Source organism: Primulina huaijiensis, chromosome 16 (assembly GCF_012295235.1).
Source record: "Primulina huaijiensis isolate GDHJ02 chromosome 16, ASM1229523v2, whole genome shotgun sequence".
Lineage (NCBI taxonomy): Eukaryota > Viridiplantae > Streptophyta > Magnoliopsida > Lamiales > Gesneriaceae > Primulina > Primulina huaijiensis.
Window position 1 is genome coordinate 19,599,538 of NC_133321.1, and position 23,527 is coordinate 19,623,064.

At 33.1% G+C, this 23,527-nt stretch overlaps 4 protein-coding genes across 6 annotated transcripts; 2 read left to right on the forward strand and 2 right to left on the reverse strand.

Moving 5' to 3' along the window:
- Positions 1-807: 807 nt before the first annotated feature.
- On the reverse strand, positions 808-5,757 carry LOC140961857 (ubiquitin-like modifier-activating enzyme 5). The gene is made up of 15 exons (XM_073420605.1): positions 5,647-5,757; positions 5,489-5,616; positions 4,962-5,030; positions 4,760-4,873; positions 4,247-4,375; positions 3,739-3,807; positions 3,451-3,603; positions 3,245-3,281; positions 2,621-2,703; positions 2,461-2,535; positions 1,948-2,022; positions 1,681-1,767; positions 1,427-1,539; positions 1,194-1,237; positions 808-1,107 (listed from the first exon to the last, which is right to left on the reverse strand). Exons 2-15 carry the CDS (start codon positions 5,576-5,578, stop codon positions 968-970), a joined length of 1,278 nt encoding a protein of 425 aa, XP_073276706.1. The 5' UTR covers positions 5,579-5,616; positions 5,647-5,757; the 3' UTR covers positions 808-967.
- A 4,943-nt stretch (positions 5,758-10,700) lies between these two features.
- On the forward strand, positions 10,701-11,528 carry LOC140961685 (protein GLUTAMINE DUMPER 1-like). Its single transcript, XM_073420349.1, has one exon. The coding sequence runs from the start codon at positions 10,834-10,836 to the stop codon at positions 11,356-11,358; it is 525 nt and encodes a 174-aa protein (XP_073276450.1). The 5' UTR covers positions 10,701-10,833; the 3' UTR covers positions 11,359-11,528.
- Positions 11,529-13,184: 1,656 nt separating this feature from the next.
- On the forward strand, positions 13,185-15,206 carry LOC140960876 (ubiquitin-NEDD8-like protein RUB2). Its single transcript, XM_073419192.1, has 3 exons — positions 13,185-13,348; positions 14,321-14,580; positions 14,818-15,206. Exons 1-3 carry the CDS (start codon positions 13,256-13,258, stop codon positions 14,927-14,929), a joined length of 465 nt encoding a protein of 154 aa, XP_073275293.1. The 5' UTR covers positions 13,185-13,255; the 3' UTR covers positions 14,930-15,206.
- Positions 15,207-15,748: 542 nt separating this feature from the next.
- Positions 15,749-20,726, reverse strand: LOC140961254 (probable protein phosphatase 2C 59). 3 transcript variants are annotated; one of them, XM_073419663.1, is made up of 9 exons: positions 20,432-20,699; positions 19,699-20,029; positions 18,642-18,769; positions 17,742-17,840; positions 17,490-17,648; positions 16,941-17,027; positions 16,746-16,837; positions 16,359-16,433; positions 15,749-16,246 (listed from the first exon to the last, which is right to left on the reverse strand). In XM_073419663.1, exons 2-9 carry the CDS (start codon positions 19,779-19,781, stop codon positions 16,088-16,090), a joined length of 882 nt encoding a protein of 293 aa, XP_073275764.1. In that variant the 5' UTR covers positions 19,782-20,029; positions 20,432-20,699; the 3' UTR covers positions 15,749-16,087. The 3 variants fall into 3 exon arrangements, with proteins under 3 accessions (XP_073275764.1, XP_073275763.1, XP_073275762.1); XM_073419662.1 differs by having other exon boundaries at positions 17,490-17,840; positions 20,606-20,726; XM_073419661.1 differs by having other exon boundaries at positions 17,490-17,840; positions 20,432-20,702.
- Positions 20,727-23,527: the final 2,801 nt, after the last annotated feature.

Below are 23,527 nucleotides of genomic sequence, written 5' to 3' on the forward strand. Positions count from 1 at the left end.
CCAGGCACGTGGCGAATGCATACGTCGACACGTAGGACATTAATGCGGCTGCGAGAGTTTCCCATCGGATCCGAATTCGGATACATCATTCGATAACCCGGTCCGTCTAGTTTAAACTCGGTAAATAAATAAAAAAAAATATATTTAAAAAACCCAAAACTTCTAACCGACAATGAATCGTGGATGATTTTTCCTCATCCATCCTGGTGACTTGTCTATCCGCCGATGTGTGGGAAAAAAAATATATTATTTTTATAAAATTTGTAAACTCTTACATCATATTCTCTATAATTACCATCATTGGATTAGAATGGACACATCAATTTTAATAGGACGAAATCTTCTGTTATATTTAGTGTTTCAAATTATGTTATACTTGACTTAAATAAATACTGCTTACAAAAATATGTTAAAAATTAAACACATTAAACATCATTTATGAATAAAATACAATTAATCATTGTTAAAATATTTGATTAATCTTTTTTTTAAAATAAATAGAAAATAAATTGTATCTCAAACACAATAAATTATTAAAACAATATATTGATGATCTTTTAATTAAAAAAATAGATGAATCGAATGTTTTGTCAATTATTTATTAAATTTTCTTCATGCGTGATGTTCAATACATTTAACTTTTTAATAATTTTTGTAAATAAGATTGGTTTGAACAAAATGTTGCACAATTTGCAAGTGTAAAAGAAGATTCCGTCCCACTTTCAATGGTGTCATCCTCCCATCTGGAGTTTAATCCCAATCAAAACATAACTATTGGAATATAAACAATTTAAATAAGAAAATTAATCGAAACAAATGAAATATATAATTGCGATACTGTTGGGGTAGGGGGGTGAAATTTTTTGGAATCACTTGGTTATGGTTTTTCCCTGACGGTTTTATACTCATTTGTGTTGCATTCCACGCGAAAGTTAATCTAATTTATCAAAATCTAATTTATCAAAAATTATGAATGATTAAGGGCTTCAAGCTGTCTTCTCAGATCTTCCAGGTCAGTAACAGTGTCTGTGGTTTCTTGAGAAGCGGAATGTGTCTGAAACTCATCGGCGCTCGGAAGCTCATGAACAAGACCCTCTGGCAGATTACCTGAATGAGCAAAGAAAGAAAAGGTTAAAAAACGAGGCAATGTGGAGATAGGGAGAATTAACAGCATGAGAGGAGAAAAATATGACCTGAATTGGAAGCTGAACCTTGTACATCACTGTCATCAACAACACTAATCACAACAAAGATCAGAACACAGCAGTCGTTATAAACTTAAACAGTAGGTTAATGGATGCATTTACAAGGTTTAAGCCATCAAGCATAGATTAGTCTACTGGATCTAGTGAAGCTACTTTGATGAACGTCTGAATTATGGTTTTACAAGGCTCACATCCAAAACTAAAATCAGGTCCAAGACTACCTTATATTCCATTCATTATCTTCATGGAGACACTCGGGTTCCAATAATTCTTCGGCCTCCATCTTGGCTCTAGCCGCAGCATCCCTGGCTGGCTTTGCACTACTGTAGTCTTTCTGCATGATAAATATTTATTCAACATGAAAAAATTGAATAATTCGACAGACATCTATACAAAATAATGTAAAATGGAATATATTAACATGGATTTTGGTTTTACAACAATTTATGAAAAAGTATCCTCTGGGTTGTTTTACCTGTCTCTCCAAACAAGCAGCATTAGAACATTGAGGGTTGGGCTTCATTTCCATCGTTGGAAAGAAGTCTTTGAGGGCGTTGTAACCCTATAGTTGAGAAAGCAAATCCGATCTCAAAAATTAATCGATATGAACAAAACGGCAACATATTCTACAGAAAGGACAATCCGGCACTTTTTCTTATTTAATATTTAAAAAGTAGGATAAAGCAGCAGATGTACTAATAGAGAATGCGAAACAGAAAATTAAGAGTGTGATACAAGTTACCAGATAAGGGGTGACATTTCCAAACTTCAGCAAGTATTTAAGTGTATTCTGTACAAGAAGCCCAGCGACAATTCCCTTAAAGTAAATTTATGTAGTTAGGAATTAAAAAAAATGGCAAAGGAAAGAGACTGCATGAACATATAGAGAAGAAAGCAATTGGATCCTATCCCACCGAAAGAAGAGGACAAAAAGAATCCAGCGTCAAAATTATCGGACAATTTAAAACTAGCAAGAATACACCAAACCATTTTCTAAAGAATATTGCCAAGAATATTGTCAAATACGAAATCCATTACTGTGTTACAACCTACAGGAAATAAAAATGCAATAACTATACCTATAAATGAAACATAACTTTCTTATCAATTTTTTTCATCCACATGATATGTGAACAACTATAAATCTTATGCAGACTCTTAGAATTTACTAGCTTGACTCTCAACAATAAACCAACTCTCATTCAGAAAAACACCCAAAAAGGCAACAATGCAGAGAGGGTGAAAAACTGTTTACCATTGTAGTAGGTAAAGATGCAGCACAAACCCCTTCACGTTTTAAGGTTTTTTCATCAACCCCTGATGCTACAACCTAAAATAATTTCATCAATGAATGATTAACTTCTGCTTCGAATTCAAATTTTCAGAAGGAAAACGTTTTCAAATGGTAAACCTACCAAGGGAGGTGCACATGCAAAACAGGCAGTTTCACCAGGAATCAACAACTGTATGTGACCGGAAACAGCATTCTCGGACACACCTGTACAAAATATCCTTCAAATAAATTCATGCACATTCATGTCGCATAATAACTTACATTATATATTTTATGTAAGTCCAACTTGTGAGAATTTATTGTTAATGTGATCAATGAGGGGGAAAAGCCTAAACTAGATCAGCATTCGGAAGCTGCTTGAGTTCCAAAGTCCTCAGGGAATCTTTAAAAAATCAACGACTAAAACAGTTCTCCCTTTTTATACAAGAAGCTGGATCAAATGATCACAAAGTAATTTCATAGATTCGCATGGAGATAAGCAATGCCTCCTAACTACTTTCAAAAATGGTTTTCCACAGAAACATGGAGTAGAGTCAGTAGACCATAAATAATCAACAAGGATCGCACTTGAAAACAATGATTCCAAGTTTATCTTCCACAGCTAGAGCAAGAACTCATTCAAGAAAATGACTCACTAATCTTACTAAAATATCCAACATAGTACAAGGACAAAGAAATTGAATTTTGCAGTAAAAAAAAATGATTCTACTGATATATTAACCGAAAGCAGTGATTTATTGTTTACCAGACTCCATCCATGTCTGATTCAACTCATTGCAAGCCTGCATATACAACCACACGTTCCAGGTGAGGCAAAATGGAAGCAGCAAAGTAAATCTCCTCAATTCAGTAGAATAATTCTAACCTACATCTAGAATACAAATTGATAAGGAACTGAATCCAAACTATCTGCATGCAAAAAGAATCAGATCACAGGATAATAGTGCTCACCTGATTTACCACCATCCTTGCTTCATAATTATCCACGCAGCTGACAACAAGATCAACTCCACTACCTTCTTTGTCAGGACAAAATGATTTATCTTTTAAACTTGACATAAATGTTTCAAAACCTTGCACAGTTGTGATGTTCAATGTATAGCTCTGAGAAAATATATAGACCAATCAACGTCACAGAAGCATATATATAAAAACCGTTAAAACCATGTTTGTATATTTGTTGTATTTTGAGTTGAGGAGGGAGTAGTGGAAGAGCAAAAGTCACCACGAATACCCCACCTCAAGCACAACATCAGGGTTTATGTCTGAAAGAGTCTGAACGGCAGCATCTGTTTTAGTCATACCAGCCTAGAAATGGGAAAACATATAGTGCTTGCCACAAGAAAAATATAGCCTAGGATCAGAAGTAGCTATTCATTCAACCAAAAGCCGAAGTGGTTAGATTGCGAGAGGTAATGCGCCTTAACCAAAAATAAATGAATGAAGATTGATAGGATGTTTCAAAATAACAACAAATTAATCAAGCTTGGAGAAGAAGATAAAATATTGAAAATACGTTTCTCAAGGTTTGTTTTCTGTCTCTTCTCAGACCAGAGAAGGATTATTAACTTTTGTCCAGTTGCTCAAAGAAAAATCCCCAAAATCAGTAACTTTAAAAACTCAATATCTTTTGAAAGGTCTTAGATCAACAGCATAATAAACCAAGCTCACTTCGAAAATTTAAAGAAGAATGGCCTCATAATCCCAACCACATAATATAATAAGTGATAATATACTCTAAAAGCACCTGATCTGGACGGAAAAAAAGTCTGTTCATGTTAGCTAACTCCACTTTATCATAATCGTACAACAAAAGGCGACCGATACCACACCTTGTTAGCATTTCAGCAGCAACACTGCCAACACCACCTATACCCTGCAAAGCATAAAAAATAGTATGAGGACAAACGTAGACTCTATACTGTTACACCGCACATAAAATTACATAGGTTGCGCAAGGATTTAACCAACAGCTAGAAAATATCCCCTTGAGTAGTTTAGAAAAAATTACAAGAAATGTAGGTGAAAAGGGAAAAAAATCAAGCATTCAAGAAATTTGAAATGGCACATTTCTTTTGCAACAGATAAATCTTAATATTCTGATTCAAACAAAATGAACGGGGCATAATTCTTAGATGAGAATAATTACTAACATTCGTAAGCATGCATGTTATATAATATGCACAATAAAAAGTCAAAAGAACTAAAAGAGCATTTATTTAAAGCCAGGCATATCTGAAGAGAAAATTTAAATACGTACAACTATGGCGACTGAGAATTTCCGTATTCTTTCATAGTTTTCCACGATTCCCATCCTTTGAAGTGCCATGAGCCTGCTATAAGGGTTGCTATCAACCACCTCTGCACTCATATCCTACATTGTATTACGAAAAATGCACATATGATTGAGATATCGTCCAAAGTCAACATATTTATGGCATCAAAATATGCAACAAAAGTACCTTGATTTTGGAACGCTGAACAGCCCCAACCTTTTCCGTTGTAGAAAGTCGCACAACAAGTGTATGCATCTAAGCACCAAAAATATCAAAACAACATATACTTTATACATCAGAATCGTCCCTACGTCTAAAACTTCCTTAAAGATAACAATTTTGTCCAAATTCTTTATACATATTCACAATGATAGCAAAGTACTAAAATTTGATATTAAACCCAGGATTTCCTAAGATTCTTGCACCGAGATTAAACAGCCTCATACCCTTTAAATTCCCGATAACTTATACTCATTTACTTCCATTTTGAAAGACCAAATCCTGCATGGTCCCTAAACTCAATCAGCAAAACAATGTGAAACAATCCCACAACAGAGCGTGAACTAAACAGGAGTATAAACTAACATCGTTGAAAATTCAGAAGATAGGGCTCCACTCATATACCAAGGCAGAAGCATCAGCGAAGAGAAAACATAATTTCTACGCAAAAAAATTTAAAATAATCCCCAGAAGTGCACGAAACCGAGAATCACCTTATCAGCTAAAGCTTGATAGAGTGGATCAGGTAAAGAATCTCTGAGCGCATGGAGATCACCTAACAAATCTTTCAGTTCTGACTCCATTAGCTCAGGATTAAACACACTTACACACCTCGTCAATTCTCGTCGGAATTCAGCTCGATTATTGAAACCCGGCTCCAACTACAAATTGTGTGATCAAATTCAGTGTTGATTGCAAAAAACTGAAGAAATTTTTTATTCAATGACCGGTTTCACTTCAAGAAGGTCTGAAAAATGTTTGAGCCGGTCCATGGTATAGCTCGAATGGCCAGTAAGAACCGATTTGGTATGGTGAACCGGTGATTGACGTGTTCTGCGAGGTATACACCAATTAAAATCCGACACGCGTATTTCGGCTTTCTTTCAATCCTTTGCTGGAATTATTTTTTTTTAAAAAAAGGCTATATACATTATTTGAAAAATTCTTTTTGAAAATAGTAAACACGTTGCAAACATAATTAGGACTAGTTACTATGCACACGTGATGCGTGTGTATACAATCTTTTTTATTATTATCGATGGATTAAAGTGAAATTTGATAAATTATGAAGAGACTAAATTGATAGAAATTTTTCAAGCTTGCTTCTATTTATTTATTTTTTTCCAAAATAAAAAATATTTTTTTATCCTTCCTTTTTATTTATTTCACATCTCACTTTTAAATTATTTTAGATATTATATTTTAATAATTTTTTCATCCAACCTTTTTTCCTACATTATATAATTTAAATTTTTTGCGAATATTTTATCAATTTTTTAGATAACATAATATTAAACTTACCATCATTCTTATGGTTTTTTTTAAGACATTTCCACAAACTTTTATTACTTAGCTATTCCTTCGTATAGACACTTATTTCTCTTTTCGATTTTTAAATTAAAAAACAGAGATATTTTTATTTGTCCATGAATTTAAAAGTAGTGGGCAAATCAAAAACGAATCTGGAATTCATACCTCTATCAAATTTTTTGACAAATTACCCCTAATCATCCACATCTATTTCAAAATTTTAGGATTAATTAGTTTGTTTGAGTTATATTAATTAAATCTTTTTAAAAAAACATATTGATTGAAATCATATTTTTATGTATTATTACAAGAAAATTAATGATAATATAAGATTACAATGTAGGCGAAGCCTCGTAGATATGAAACAAATGATTGTTTAATGTCAGTGCAAAGATTTGGGTGCTTCCTTATCCATAAAGAGAATAATAATGGCTGACTTAAAAAATATGCTAAATGTCACTTATTCACCCTCCATGTGAACACCAAGTGCCCCAATATAATTAGAGTGAGTTTCATGTGAGACCGTCTCACGGATCTTAATCTGTGAAACGAGTCAACCCTACCCATATTCACAATAAATAGTAGTACTCTTAGCATAAAAAGTAATACTTTTTCATGGATGACCCAAATAAGAAATTCGTCTCACAAATATGACCCGTGAGACCGTCTCACACAAGTTTTTGTCATATAATTAAACGTCACCGTTGTAATCTTGGTACGAGTATGATATAATATACTCTTCGTCCAAAAAATTATTGAAAAAACAAATTTTTTTTAAAAAAAATTATTCTGATTTAATATGACAAAAAAAAATATATTAGAAGTACCTAATATATTTAATTATGATTGATATATTGATAAAAGAATAAATTAAAAAAACTAAATATAGTTATGATATTTGAGACAAAATAAATAATTTAATATTAAATTAGTTAAAATTACTTTGCAAAAATGACTTTATATATATATGATCTGATGTGATGGGTTTATTGACACTACTTTGATGGCAAGTGCTCTTCCCACTATAACCATATATAATTTGTAGTCTATTTAATTAGATACGATCGTATTATTATTTTATAATTTAAAAGTGGGGTCACAAATATAAGTTGTCGTGTCACTGTCTTAAAAATAAATTGTTAAAATGCTGGGATAAAATAAAACAATGCAATTTAAAGTTGTTTGCATGATATATTATAAAACTAATAAGGATACTATGGTATTTCATAGAAATTCAAATAAGACATATTCAAATAAGTTGATATATATATAACTTTTTTAAAAATAATTTATAAGTTATCAAACTAATTATTTTGACAGTTTACAAGATATTTTTAAAAAAAATATATGTCAAAGAAATTTTAAGAATTTAGAAGCTTTCGAACCGCTTATAAAATAAGTCCAATACCATCTTAGTTTTAAAGTTATTATATTATGATGTAATTTTGTGTGTCTGATCTCGAGCTAATACAATATTATGTAAAACATATTAACCAATTAAATCGTCGCACTGAGTACGACATGCGTGTTGGGAAAATTGTTAGTAGGATTTAGGAATGATTATATTAAACACACTCGATTGAATTGGACAGTAAGCCACATTTCACGCTTGTTTGGAATTTTGGAAGATTTGGAGACAGTGGAAGGTGACGAAGTATATGGCCCCGATAAATAAAATATATAATGGTACACTAAATCTGGATATATATGGTTTAAGAGATCCAATTTAATAAAACCAAATCCAAGAGAGTGGAAGTCGTCGTACTGCGATTTACGATTTGTATGCTTTTATTTTGCGTAAACTTAAAGCTCATGATAATGCAATAGCTTTTATCTTTACCTGTTTTTTTCCTTAGAAGCAAAAATTTGTGTGAGACGGTCTCACGGGTCGTATTTTGTGAGACAGATCTCTTATTCGGAGGTAATCCATGAAAAAATATAACATTTTATGCTAAGAATATTACTTTTTATTGTGAATATCGATAGGGTTGACCCGTCTCACAGATAAAGATTCGTGAGACCATCTCACAAGAGACTTCATCTTTTCAATTTTATTAAAATTTGAATATTAATTAGATTTTTCTTTGTTTTTTTCGACATCTTGGTATCCCTTATATTTTTGTGAGGGTACGATCGTAAACCTTGTATATTTTAAAATCTTATTTAAAATAAAATAAGATGCTTGAATTTATCAATATATCTCTACTTCAATTATCGAAAAATTAATATAGTATTATGGATATGTGATAATATATAAAAACAAACAGTGTTTGACATTTGAGTGTGTGAAGGAATATGGGTAAATGTGGTTGGGAAAACGTGAGAATACAAATTGCAAGTAGAGGGGGGGATTTGATTCTGAATTATGACATTTTTGTCAAAGGGAAATATATCTCATCCAAATGCGTTTTACGTTTCAAGATTCACGTTCGCATGCACAATACCTGATGAGCACACACATTGTTCTTATTCTTGTCATATCTATCATATGCAAACCTCATTAATTCTAGATTAAAAAAATTTAAATATNTGTCGATGATATTTCGAATAATAATTATTTGTGTCAGATAATGACTCACGAAATACAAAGACATTATTTAGCTAGTGAGATCTGATAATGAAAAATGTGATATTGATAAATTGAATTATAAAGATATCATATATAAATTTTTTACTATAATTATCGTAAAAATTGAGTCAAACGTCTTACACATGTATGATAAAGTAAATGATGACATGCATGATCCAATTGTCTTCCTTCACTTTATCCAAGATTCTTTCCTTCGATTATGATTGTAGTCCTTTTCATGATGCGCAACAAAAAATAAACCACACTAAGAAAAATTATCGATTGCATTTTCCCCGTGATGGGACTAAACGTTTATTGTTTCACTTTAAGCATTTAGTTGTGGAATTTGAGAATAAGAATCGACACTGTAGGGGGAGAATTATAAATATGATAAATGACATCACTTTTCCAATTAAAGGAGAATTATCTTCTCGTCATCGTCATGTAAATTGACTTTCACTGTAAACAATAAAACTAAAACGCGATTAATTAAATCAAGCGATTTAAAAAAAAAAAAACATACGTGAATGATAAGATACATTCAATTATTTTTTTTTCCTTTCTTGAAGGGTGATCTTAATATGTTTACTATCAGTGGTTTCAAATAAAAGAAGTGAATGTATTATATTTGTAATAACTTAAAATTTAAAAAAAAAAAAAAAAAAAAGAGAAATACTCCACACGTACAACTGATGAGCACAAACAATTTGAGATAAATTTTTTTTTTTATAAAAAGGGAGAGTCTGCATGCATGGTTGCAAGATTAGGCAGTGGAATCAATCAAAATACAATGTAAAAGAAGCAAATGTAATCCATTTGCTTTGGTTGGTGGAGAATCCGGTTTTTTATTTGGGTACAATTTAGTGCAAAGATGACACAATTTTTTAAATTCGTATTGCTACTACACCTAATTATTCTTCTTTTTTTAGTTCATGGATTGATTAAAGACATCAAACTAAATTTGTGAAGACATTTCTAAGCAAATTTGATACCCTCCAAAAATATATATTTTACTTGAGATTATTATATATATCTATATAAAATTGCTGTCAAAACCATATTGTTTACTTAAGTTTTTGTGTGCATTTTTTTATTCATCGTACAAACCGAACCACCGAAAATTCTTAGTATTTTTTATATTCGGACAGCTGGTGTTTTATTAGTGGGAGAGCGAGAATTGTTACGATTGGATTGTGAATTTGAGATTTTTTTAATCAAAATTCTTATAAAACTAATTTTTTTTAAAAAAAAAATCAAAAATATATATAATAAAGTAGTAAGAATGAAATAAAAAGCTCTAATTTGTGATATTTCAATAAAAATTATTTTTATACATGCAATCATAATCACTATGTGTGTGTGTGTGAATGTATATTGTGTTTCTTTTTAAGCACATCGTATAAATAAATTAATCCTATCAAATATATTAAGTGCGAAATACTTAAAATGTAAACGGATAATTTTTAATTGAATTTACGATCGTATTTAATTAGGTATTGCATATAATTATTTACATATGGAACCTCAAATATTATATTCAATTGCTGACATAATATTAGAATATTAATTATCAATTAAATAATAAAATTAGAATATGTTTGAGATTGTTTCTATATCTTTAAAATAATATTATTTTATGAGTTAAGTCAAGTTCGAGTCATATTTAATAAAATTGACGTACGAGATGAAATTTTGGTGGAAAAAGTATAAATGGAATATTTACATTCATGTCTTGTGTATTTACTATATTAGCCAACATGCAAGAGAGAGAGGTGAATAAATAAAAATAAATATGGCATGGACACCCCATGATCCCCCACCAGCAGCCGGGGAATTTGTCCATAAATATACGTCCACTCCACTCTTCCATTTATCAAAACGAAACATCTCTTCCCCACCATTTCCATTTGATCTCCTCCGAGTCCTCTCCAATTTCAGAATCAAATCCAAAACGAAAAAATGAGAACAGGCGGCGCGTTATTCCACACCACCCACCTCTCAGAAAACACCGCGGCAGAAGCCACCAACACCGCTAAGGCGACCTTCTCTCCGCCCGCCACCATCCAACGCTCTCCCTGGCACTCTCCTGTACCATACCTCTTCGGCGGCCTGGCCGCGATGCTTGGACTCATTGCCTTTGCTCTCTTGATCCTCGCCTGCTCTTACTGGAGACTCTCGGGCCAAGTGAATGACGGCGAAGGCGACGGCGCCGCCTCCGAGAAAGGGGAGAGCAGCTCTGAGGATAAGGCCTTGCATGTGTTCGAGGAGAAGTATTTGGTGATCATGGCCGGTGAAGTGAAGCCGACGTTCTTGGCTACGCCCATGTCCAGCAGGGATTCTTTTTTTAACGATGATCAGAAACTTAACGGCAAGGAAACTGAGAAGACGAAGAATCCGATGAACGAAAATCAATTAACACAAACGGCAGAAGAAAATACAGAAGAAACCCAAGGATCTCAACCGAGCCAAGAACAAATCCATTGATACTTTTACCTTTGGATTTTCGTTCAATTTTGAGATCTGAGAAAAATACGTAAAAATTTTGTTCTGAGAAAAGCAGTACTAGTCGTGAAATGCGGGAGAGATGATCGTTTCGGGGGAATTAGTTTATTGTTCACAGCTTTAAGTGCTCAAATCGCTCTTAATTTGTTTCATTACTGTTAACAACTAATACTAACTACCTCATGCTTATCTAACATGATAATAAATAGTCGCAATTAGTTATACCAACATAATTAACAGCACTATTTCATACTCTTAATGCTTGAGTTCAGATTTAAATAATAAAAAAAATTAAATATCAATTTGTTTTCCTACAATTTATGAATTTTGCATCTTGTTAATTTAAAATATAAATTTATGAGAAACTTCTATATTTAATCTAAACAATTTATAGTTAATTAAGTCGAATTAGATACCTCACCATGAAGATTTTCTCCAACTAACATTTTCTCGTACGAGATTATCGCACAAACTTTGTCCAATGTGATGTACCTGAGTAGCGTGGTTTGCAAAATATTGTGTAAGCCCGAGAGTTTACTCAGTATACACTAAAGAATAGTGATTGCGAGTTTCATAGTCATTAAAAAAGTAAGATTTTCTAATATCGATTTCTTCTTTTAACATATATATAAGATTGGCATGGGACTAATAATCGTTCTATAGAGTCTCACTTAATTAATGATGTATTATTATAACTATAATGTTTTATATATATACACACACTTGGATTCCCAAAAAGTGAAAAGCATAAAGACATAAACATTGAGCTTAGCAATAACATGGAAATTTTTTTTATCTTTGTAATTTCAAAAGAATGATGAATCGAACTAAAGTTATCATCAACCACTAGGCTTTTTTCTCTGTTAAAGAGAATAAAGTAATTAAAGACGATGAGAAAAAAAGTTGTTCTTGGAAAATATAACCAATTTAAGAGAAATAAAAATGCTTGCACCACAAGAATCACACACACACACACTCATACACGAAGATAGGTCCTTAGCTTTAAACCGAACCAAAAAAAAAAAAAAAAAATCTAACCACGATTTTAATCATGAGGCAATGGAAGTACACTAATTTAAAACAAAATATTAAATGATGAAAATTTATCATATAAATATACAATATATAAAAATATAGGTAATATTTTCAAAAAAAAAATCTGGTCAACCCGCGACCCAACCCGAAACACGTCTAATCTGGCACTAAACCGAACCCACCCAACCCGAACCCGAAAAACCCCAACCTGATTTTTTTCGTGTTGGGTCGTGTCGGGTTGACGGGCCGTGTTGTATTTTGACACCCCTGCTGGTTTATGAAAATATCATCAAAATACTTAATTTTACCTCTTGACAGATTTTCAGCTAGTATAATAAATAATTAAAGTCTAAGATGTTTATTTAATTTTTAATATGAAAAATATGTATTTTTTATATTTTATTGGGTTCGATCCAAAAAAAAAAAAACTCTATTTATAGCTGGACAACATAATTTATAAATTTAACTAAAATGTTTAGGCTTCAAGTTAATTTCATCACAATATTAGTGATTTCACAACAAATTGGAATACAAATAAATGTTAATAATAACAATAATCTTATTGTAATCATAGTTGTATTATAGTCTTTGATTTTTTAATTAATAAGGTTATTTTTAAAATAAAAAAAATGTTCGGTAAATGTTATAATACGTAGATCGAATCTAAGTGTATAATACAATAGGATTCACGCAAAATGAATAAATTCCACCTAAATTTTTTAAATCTGAGTACTCGATCTTTTAAATAACCGGCCCGGCCCATATAAATAGCCCATATGCTGAATTCCTTCTGAACGGAATTCAGTGCCGAGTGAAGAATTTGAGAGGAATCGAGGGCGAAATTATGCAGATCTTCGTGAAAACCCTAACCGGAAAAACAATCACGCTGGAGGTCGAGAGCAGTGATACCATCGATAATGTTAAGACCAAAATTCAGGTCCCATTTTGATGATTGATCCCTCTTTGTCGTCCCTGTTTGATTTTTTCATCTATTTGTTTTTGGTAACTTCTTACTTGATCTTCAGATATTTCAAATTGGATTATTTGGTACTGTAATGCTGATGATATCGTTCTGTTTCTCAAGTGTTTACGATATTGAAGAAACTAGGGTTTTGAAATTGCTATTCTTTCCCGTGATTTAAGTTTGGATTTCTGGTGGTGGAGCTGAACGAGTTCGGGGGGTGGGGGGCACTGCATATAAGGGTGAAACTAGGAAGATTCAAAAGATATTGCTGAATATGCAAATATATTGCATATGAAACATACTCCATGTTGAGAAGGGTCACTGACCCGCTAGCGCTGAGCCTCCTTCCAGTTACGAGCAGCTGAAGCTAGCAAACAAATGCTGTAATAGCTATGTTGCAACTCAGAATAGAGACATATATTGTTTCTGATTTCTGTAGTTTGTTTCTTCTTTGTGTTCCGCCTATATGTTTGTGTTGAAGCTTTATCTTACCAATTAAAGTACTGGAAGCTGGCCTGTAATATTTGCAGTAATTTGTGATTAGATGTTCTTATGTTGAGGTAATAGTTTCTACAACTTGGCCAATATGAAAGGCCAAACAATGAAATAAAATGAGGACAAAGAAGATTATTTCTTTTTTCTCTCTAGATCGGAGGCTTATGCTCCTTGAGTTTCCTAAGTTTTCTCCTTTGTGAAGTTGGAGCCCACATTGATTTAACTTTAACCCCTACATATACTTGTATTTTCTGTAGCAGAAAGGGATTGAATATTTGCATGAGATCTGTTCATTTTCATTTTTCACTTTATTTTACTTATCTTTTGAGTGGGGGACAAGCTGGATGTAATGTTGTTATGTTAAAACTTGATTTGTTTTTGCATTTTGATTTCCATATGATCTCATCTTGTTCGGAAACTGAATAAATACGTCTCTTACTGCTCTTCCAGGACAAGGAAGGTATACCTCCTGACCAACAGAGGCTCATATTTGCGGGTAAACAGTTAGAAGATGGCAGAACATTGGCAGATTACAATATCCAGAAAGAATCAACACTTCACCTTGTCTTGAGACTAAGGGGAGGAACTATGATAAAGGTTAAGACCCTCACCGGAAAAGAGATTGAAATCGATATTGAGCCAACTGATACTATCGACAGGATTAAGGAACGAGTCGAGGAGAAAGAAGGAATCCCTCCAGTGCAACAAAGGTGTGGTGCATTTTCTTTTTCTACTGACTGAATTTTTATTTAATCACTGTGATTTTGTTAGATTTGCAATAGTAGGTGGTCCAAACTTGCACGATTTTAATATTTGAAGATTTTTTTTAATTCAAGCTCATGTTATGGTCGAACCATGTCTTAAAGTCATGAAAGACTAACTGATTGACTTCAGAATTTATTCAGTGTGTCGGGGATGTGTGGTGAAATGACATTTTTTGTATGTAGGCTCATATATGCTGGTAAGCAACTGGCAGATGATAAAACTGCCAAAGACTACAACATTGAGGGAGGCTCTGTTCTTCACCTGGTTCTTGCTCTGAGGGGTGGAAGTCTTTAAACTGCACATGGGATTCAATAGATTTGCAACGAACTACTTAAATTTGATGTATTCACTGGAAACTGGTTATTCTGGCTTAAAATAGACCAGTTTATTGAAATATTCATGAAATTGTGATTCTCTTCCCTTGTGTATTTGTAATCCTCAATTATGAAAGTTTTTTCCCCCTGTGAATGCTCTCGTTGGCGGTTGAATCATATTGAATTACGGACTTGATTCACTGAGAAGTAATTCATCACTTCTTATGAGTCCAGAAAATTGTTTCTATTTGCTGTTATATCGGTTTGTGTTGCGATTACAAAGTGATGTTTCATAAACAATTGTGGACAGAATGATTAATGAGTTAGGAATTGGGAAGGCTCTCCGATTTAAATCCAACTTCTAAATTTGTATCATGTTGCAAATTATGCGATGGGGTAAACGACGGAGAAAGTTTCCCCGGTTAAACTTTTTTTCTAAAAAACTAAACCCTGAGGGTTATTTCTTTTGTAAAAAAATAAAATAAAATTAGACCAAAGTTATTCCAAAAAATGACTGAATAACTTCTTGTAGTTGGATCAGTCTCCATTGTATGATATGCATTTGCATTCTTTCATGCGTTAATCTGGAGGTCATGAATGCTAATAGACTTCCGTAAGCCCCCAAAGGACAAAAGGGAGCCAGTATGGGCATCTGTTCTCTTAAATTAAATATATTTATCCATTTTACAAATGATTATGTAACGTCCTCTAGGTTTAAGTTCCTTTTCTAATTAATTAATAGACTGACATTTGGGGTTTGTGCTTTATTGTTCTTTTTTTTTTTTTAATCAATAAGCTATTATATCAACTCGAGAGATGAATATGTTCTGCAATCAGAAAAGTACGGCACACGAATCTTCCGAGTAGACATCAAACAAATTACACAAGGAAATAACATTACAAATCACAAGAAAGACAGCCTTTGCGTTGGGTATCTGAAGTTAAACATTCTTTAGTTCTGGAGTACAGGTTTTAAGTAGAGCATATCTTGGCAATAGAGGTTTCTACGTCGTTTCTATACTTCATTGGAGTACAACTCTTTCTATCCGTGTTCGTTTTGTATTCCTTACTTCTCCGATCTCGGCTAAATAAAGGAATGGAAAATGTATTGAACCGCCATATAAAAGCATTTTACGCCTCAAATTGAGTTGCTGTTCGAGGGTTTATCTTGGTCAGTCAAAAAACGGACGACGACAACGGTGATATTATCAGCACTTCCTCTCTGATATGCTTCCTGCATTAGCCTCTTTGCTGCTTCTTCGGGCTCTTGGATCGGTTTAGTCATCGAAACGGCTTCCTGTAGATAAAGGTTTAGTTACAAAATATAGATGATAGTTCATCCTCGTATATAATAGAGGGCATCAAGATCTAGATTACACAACCACAAAACTGAACCCAAAATGTAGCACCTCGTTCGTAACAACGTCCCAAAGTCCATCACTCGCAAGGATGAGGAACTCCAAGGTGTCATCAACCTTTTGCTCCTGTGAAAAACAAGGTATGAAAACATTGGATAGGATTTTAGCAAAACCCCAAGTACGCGAGAACATTAAGACCTATTGAAGGCTTTCTTGAACATTTTTCCTTGCATGGAACGAGCCACAAACTTTAAAATATCAGGAAATGGCAAATTGGGGATCACATACACAACACGATCAGATGTTTCAAACAAAAAAATCCAATTTCACAATAACATAACAATCCGTCCACATCTTCCTTCCATCAAAATAATATGATAATTTGCATGATATTGATTTATTCACATATATCATTATGAGAGCGTCTTTAGACCACACCTGAATTTCTGGATCCGCGACAACATACTGCTTCAACAGCCTATCACCAAATGCACGAGATACTGCAAGCACACCTCCAACTCTCCAAGTCCCTATGGAGAATATCAAATCACAAGAAAGTCGGAAACCATTCATACCACAAGAATGATACCATATAATGATCAAGGCTGAAAAGGCTATGGTCACTACTTCTACCTGCCCACATCACAAAACCTCCAGCATCTTCAATTCTCTGTCTCTCATCTGTTTGGTCTGGTTTGTGATCTCGGGATGCCGCAATGGCTGAAAGATACAACCAAACCGTTTAATCCCGTGGAATAACAAATTCCAGGGTGAAAACTCTTTCACAAAAAGCAATAAGCTAGAGTTTTCTCAAAAAGTTCCAAATGCTAACCGATAATCTTGCCTGTCTAACTGTATCATACAATATATTCCCTGAATTTATTGGGTTCTAATTTCAGCATGTAGTGATGTAAAGTGTCGGTTGTTATAACAAAGTTATCATACAATAACAGTTTAACTCAAATATTTAGTCCATATAGCAGCCTAACTGTTAAATTTCCATTCTTGTATGGTGAAAGCAATGCAAAACTGCAGGCCATCACTGATACACAAAAAATGTGCTCGGTTTTAATTGGCAATGACTTTCATTTTCCATCTAAAAAGATAAAACCGATTCGATTTAGATTTCAGGGAGTAGATTGTATATAAAGATGCTTAGAAAAACGAAGCATGTCAACTTACCATTACCAGCCCGGCAAATGACAGCTCTGGAATCACCAACATTTGCCACCAATAAACGGTCACCAACAAGGATAGCCGTGGAAGCAGTTGACCCTGCATCCCTGTTCTGATTATTTTCAGATTTCAAGAACTCCGAGTCTGTATGACTGTATGCATCAGCTGGAATGGAACCAAGACAGCAAAACAAAGTGAAAAGTAAGAGAATCTTATAAAATATTATGCAATAATTGTGATGAAACATGAAAAACATACCTATAGCCGATTTGGTGTCTGAAATAAATTTTGGGTGTCTGATCAGATTATTGAAAAGGTTTTTTTTAACATATTCCGCAGCCCGAGCTCCACCGTGACCTAAAATCGCAAAGACAGATACACAAGTGAAGAATGGCTCTAAAAACTTAGAATTTGGTAAACTACCACATGTCATGCAGCAGTAAATTCTAGATCTAGGAAAAGTAACACGAAATAAATTAGGAGAAACTATAGGGATGTTGATCAAAGAAAGATCAAGAAAAGAGTAGAGTGGACAAATATTAGACCATATTACTTGTTAATATGAATATGCTGGTTGACGATTTACTGACTTTTGAACGAGACAAGTCGTTCACAATAATTTGCATATCCATCAATAAAGGTAGATGTGAATGATTTCGTTAGTTCTTGGCCTGCCACATTTGTAATTTATGTCCCCTCTATCGATTTTGTTTATAAATTTATCAAGAATTAGAAATCAAGTTAATGAAAAATTTAGCACATGGAAAATTTCCTTTTTCCATATATTAATTATGGGGCTAGAACGTAGATCTTCTAACTCTTTGAAAGGGGAACCGGTGAATAAAATCAAGCTCCATTGCAAGAAAACGATAGAATTTAAGAACCATTGCAAGTCCAGAAGAAAAAACTATATTCTTTACATGAACTGCGATTCAATGGATTTTAGAAGGGCAAACTGTGCATTTAAAAAAAGGCACAAAATTCAAAATTTGCATCTCGCCTCCCGCTAGATCCATCCCTGATCATAACATATTATCGCAAGCTTCTAAACGTAGGTTATTGGTTTCTTTCATTAAAATTTTGAAGATAGACTTGGGCAAATTCCAATGGTTCCTCCAACGCCTGGAGACAAATTGAGCGAGGAAGGGATAAACCTACCATCAAAGACACCAAACAGACCGACTATCTCTCCATCTACACCGTCAATTCTTGTCTCATAGAAATCCTCCATCGAGGACCTTTTACCTGGAGCACTTGCATATCCGTAACTGAACTTCCCATTCTGACTGCAACAAGGTGATTAGATTAAGGGCATTAAGGGTTAGACATATATCACACAACGTTTTTTTTTTCACTTTGAGATTAACATCCATGATTATCTCGACGGGGTATGACGGAACAGAAACTTCAGTCCATTACAGTTTCAAGAAATTTAAACCTAATTGCTGCTATCCATACCATGCTTGAAAGCCCAAAAATGAATAGAATAGCTTGACGTCAAAAAGGTGGTTGCTTATTCAAGTTAGCCCGTTTCCAAAGCCACAGATAATGTCAATCATACTAACAACTTCATTTTTCCAGTGAAACAAACAAGTCCGACTTCTTTGTTATATATACTAAGTTAAATCCCATAGATTAAAGAAGTATCTTTTTTTACAAAAAAAAAAAAGCAACTACAGCACAGTAAACATGAAAAATTCGAGCTTTTCATCAAAATGAAAGGGTAATCTAAAAAATATTCGCACATAACGATAAACCTGTTGTTATAAGCACCTATACTGTGCGGCGCAGCATGCGACATTAATTTTTTTTACTTTCAATGAAAACTTCAAACAAACAAATTTTTACCCCAAATTAATGCACAGTGAACCCGACAAAATGCGACAAAGGTTTTACAACTAACTAATCAGAGTAACTATATGTGACTCAGACCTTAAAAAACAAATCACTAAACACCAATAGCTGCTTAGAAGAAATCAAGATTGATGCAAAAAATAATGACTGAAGGCCATGGAAATCACATTTAAGAATGCAAGTGGTCAATAAAAAACAGAAGAATTCAACTCGGAATGAATTAGCTCGTATTTTCTTGTAACATTAAAAGAATCTTGATTTGGTCAGCAAATTAGAATCCTGAAATAGCATCAATATTCAAATCAAATAAACATCATAATCAATCATATAAAATTGACATGAAGCATGGATAGACGATCACCTGAGGCCTCCGCCGCTGACGGGGGCGTCATCAACTTTGTTCTGGCTGGTAGATTGTGATAAAACTGAATTGAGATAACCCATATAACCAATCTCAACCTTATATTCTTTATACTGAGAGTCCTTTTATTGCTTCAAATTTTTGACCTTTCCAAATCAAATGCACAAAGATCCAAGTTTTTTCCTTCTGGCGAGAATGTGCAACAAATCTAGATAACCCAAAATAGGAAAATGCTTATAGAATTGGTGTGAATAAAAGCAAAAACAACTAGATCACACCATTACAGCATCTGAAGTATTTTCAATCCCAAGAACGGATTTTACGGTTCAACCTGCCAACAAAAAACAAAAGAAAAGAGCAAAAAGCCCGTCAAAATTAATATTCAATAACAGATCTAATAATATGCAAGGGCATGAACATTATGAGCCACAAAAGGAGAAGCTAAAAAATCCAATGTCCTCAATTTCTTGAACCCGTTATCAGATTACAAAATCGAAATACATCAATTCCCGTCATAAAAATATTTAAAATTTTTCCTCTTATCTCGGCTTAAAAAATGAAATCTTTTATGCCAGCAAAAACAAAATGAAATCTTTTATCACAATATGAACGAGTAAGGTGACGTTTAGTCTAACCCTCATCAAATAACATAAAAATAAACGAAAAAAAAACATAAAAAAAGTAATCCATGTGCGGAAATTGAATCGCATATCTTCAGCATCCAGAGATAGACCTGAAGGATGGATTAGAGGAGAGAGCCATGAGAGACAGAGAGAGAAGGACAAGATGAAGAAAAGACTGGCTTATCTTGTAATAGCAGAATAAATTATTGTAACAGTATCAATCAAGAAATGGATCAATGATTAGTCGAGATTATGATAATCAAACAACAAGAATAATATCGTACAAATCCTTCATATTTCCTTATTTTTCTGGGTTTTCCCATATAATTTCCAAGAAAAAAGTGAGAGGGAAGTTCTTTCTTTTAATGCGAGGATTTGTATTCACTTGTTATGGGTGGTTTCGTCACGCTGTTTCGGGGTCCTACACATAGCCGGAAATTGAGGGAATGGCAAGACTTGGTCAACACAAATTTGACGTGTAACTTAATTACAATAATTTTTTTCCCTTTTTGATTAATTAATTCCAATAATTTTGATTAAAGAGAATTTTAAATTTATCCATATCAATTTATACAATTATCACGAATTCAACGAATTCAATATTATGATCACTTAAAAATTAAAATTACATGTCCCTCGATCAAATCCACTGTTTCTAATATAACTTTTAATTTTAGAACAGTTGGATATAAAATCTCACCTTATCTTTATTAACCAACATTAATTGAGAAAAAAGTGGTAAAGATTAATCAAGAAGTATATGATGCGTTAGAGAAGATGTCTAGAGGCGCCTAAGCGCGACTCTATGCCATGAAATTTTTCAATACTGTGAGTGAGACGCTGTTTTACAAGAGTTGCAAGTTTACCTATACACAATGAGAAATAACATAAATATCATCTTTGAGATGATCAAAAAAATAAGAAGCATTTGAATTCATTTTGAACTTCTTTTTATTCTTTCTTCTTAAAATAGAGTTTGCTTCATTTTTCGGTTATAGAACTTATAATTCTATCATGAGTTGGAAGTCGTTGTATCTTGAAAGACTATTATCATATATCGTGAACACCATATGCAGTACAAATTCGTCTTAAGACCAAAGAATTCTCTTTTGCGTCTACTTTCTAGGTTTTATTATATTTAGATTGCAGATCCAGTGAAAATGTTCTTGGATAATTACTGTAATGATCATGTGTCATTAAGTTGAAACAAAATGAACTTTGGCCCATACCCATGTACCACTATCGGTGATATGATGGTTCAGCATGAGTCGTAGCTTATGCCCATGCATCGTCACTCATATAATATCTTACCCTTAGAAAGTAGTTTCTTAAATTTGGAGGTCCTGTGTCAAGTGTTGGGGAAGGCGAAAGAAACCATTTTCTATATGTAAGATATTTTCTATATGTAAGATATTATATGAGTGACGGTTCATGGACATGGGCTACGACTCATGCTGGACCATCTTAACAACTCATGATCAGTAGTAGTACATGAGTATGGACCGAAACCTACGTTGATTCAGTCTAATAACTCATAATCGTCACAGTTACACCAACATTGTAACTATTGGAATAAGGAGGTATGGAAAAAAGGAAAAGGTATGTATAAAGAAATGTAATTAATGAAAGTGTGAGTTTTACGTCAAACATAGCGGTATTTTGATTGAGAAGCTCTTTTAAGAAAAATTGATTTCTCTATCATACATCTTGGAATCGTATTGAAATTTTTTTTTCGTACGTATTTCTTGATCTCACAGCTTATTATTTATTTATTTATTTTTTTAAAAAAAGAGAGAATAATTCTTCCCTAATTTCCTCGAGGAGAAAAACCAATTAAATGCAAGTAATTTCAATTAACTAGACTCGCTTGATCTCACATGTAAATATGCGTAATATATATTGCGTATGATTATCATTTAATCATAAATTAAGCAACAAAGTTTCTATAAATTTAATGGTTTCTGCATAATTTCACGCCAATCTTAATTATGAATTCATTTGTACGATATAAAATGACACCAAATATAACACAGATTAAGAAATAAAATTTCTTGTAGCTAATAAATATTTTACTTATCATTACTTGGTATATTTTTAAAAATGAAACCAATTGTAAAAATTCCGAGATAGTTTGAAAGATAGAAATATATGTTTGATATCATTTTTTTGGTACGATAATTCTGTTAAATAATATTTGGATAAATATTTTGTGGATAATAGGTAAAGAAGATTTTTTAAAATTTAAAATACTGTATATTAATTTATGATAATACATGTATTGAAACTAATAAGATTAAATAAATAAATACATATATAAATACACAGTTTTGATATGCTGCACACCTATGTGAGCACCGATGAGATGTCACTCACCCATGCTTCATTTGCAGCCAAAGAACTTCGGCCATCTTTCGGCCATCTCTCCTCCCGGTCGGAATCTGAATACCTGGCCCTCCACTCTTTTAAAAAAAATCATAATTTTGCAATATAACCAACATTGGAATACAAAAGCAAAAATACGTGTAGATTCGAGTTTTACAAATTCTACGGCATCTCTAGCTGCCAGGCAAGAATATCAGCACAAGAAACTGTTCCATGGCAAAAGACTTCAAGCACTCTTTTTGCCGAATCTATTACCGAAAATCCGTCAAGGGATTTGTTGGCCGGATCAGTTTTCTCAGTTCCATTTCCTTGTGATAACACAGAAGAATCGCATCCCTATCACAGTGATTCATGCAGTATTAACTCAACGCGTTGTTTATTAGCAAAGTACTTAATAACTTTCAAGCAACAATTATTAGTCGCCCTCTTCGGGATTTGACAGCTTGAATCTTTACAAATACTAATTTATGTAAAAAAATCAAGAATGTACAACCTCAACAAAACAATAGTGGAAAAGCAAGCGAATCGGCTTTCCAGGGACAGTCTGATCCTCAGAAGAAGCGGTTCACTCTGTATTTTTCACCATTATTTCAGCAGTCGGGCAAGAAAATGTGTAGAATCCAAAAGAGAGACTACTGGAGGAAGAAGCTGATTGACAATAAACAGCAGCAGCTTGTAATGATGAAAAAAAACTCTTTAGTTTCGCCATATTATGTGAATTTGGAAAGAATAGTTCTCCGCAACTTTCTTCACTCATATTTATTAATTTGAAAGTACGAACGCACATATGCTTTTTTATTTATTTGTATGCGCATTTATTTCAT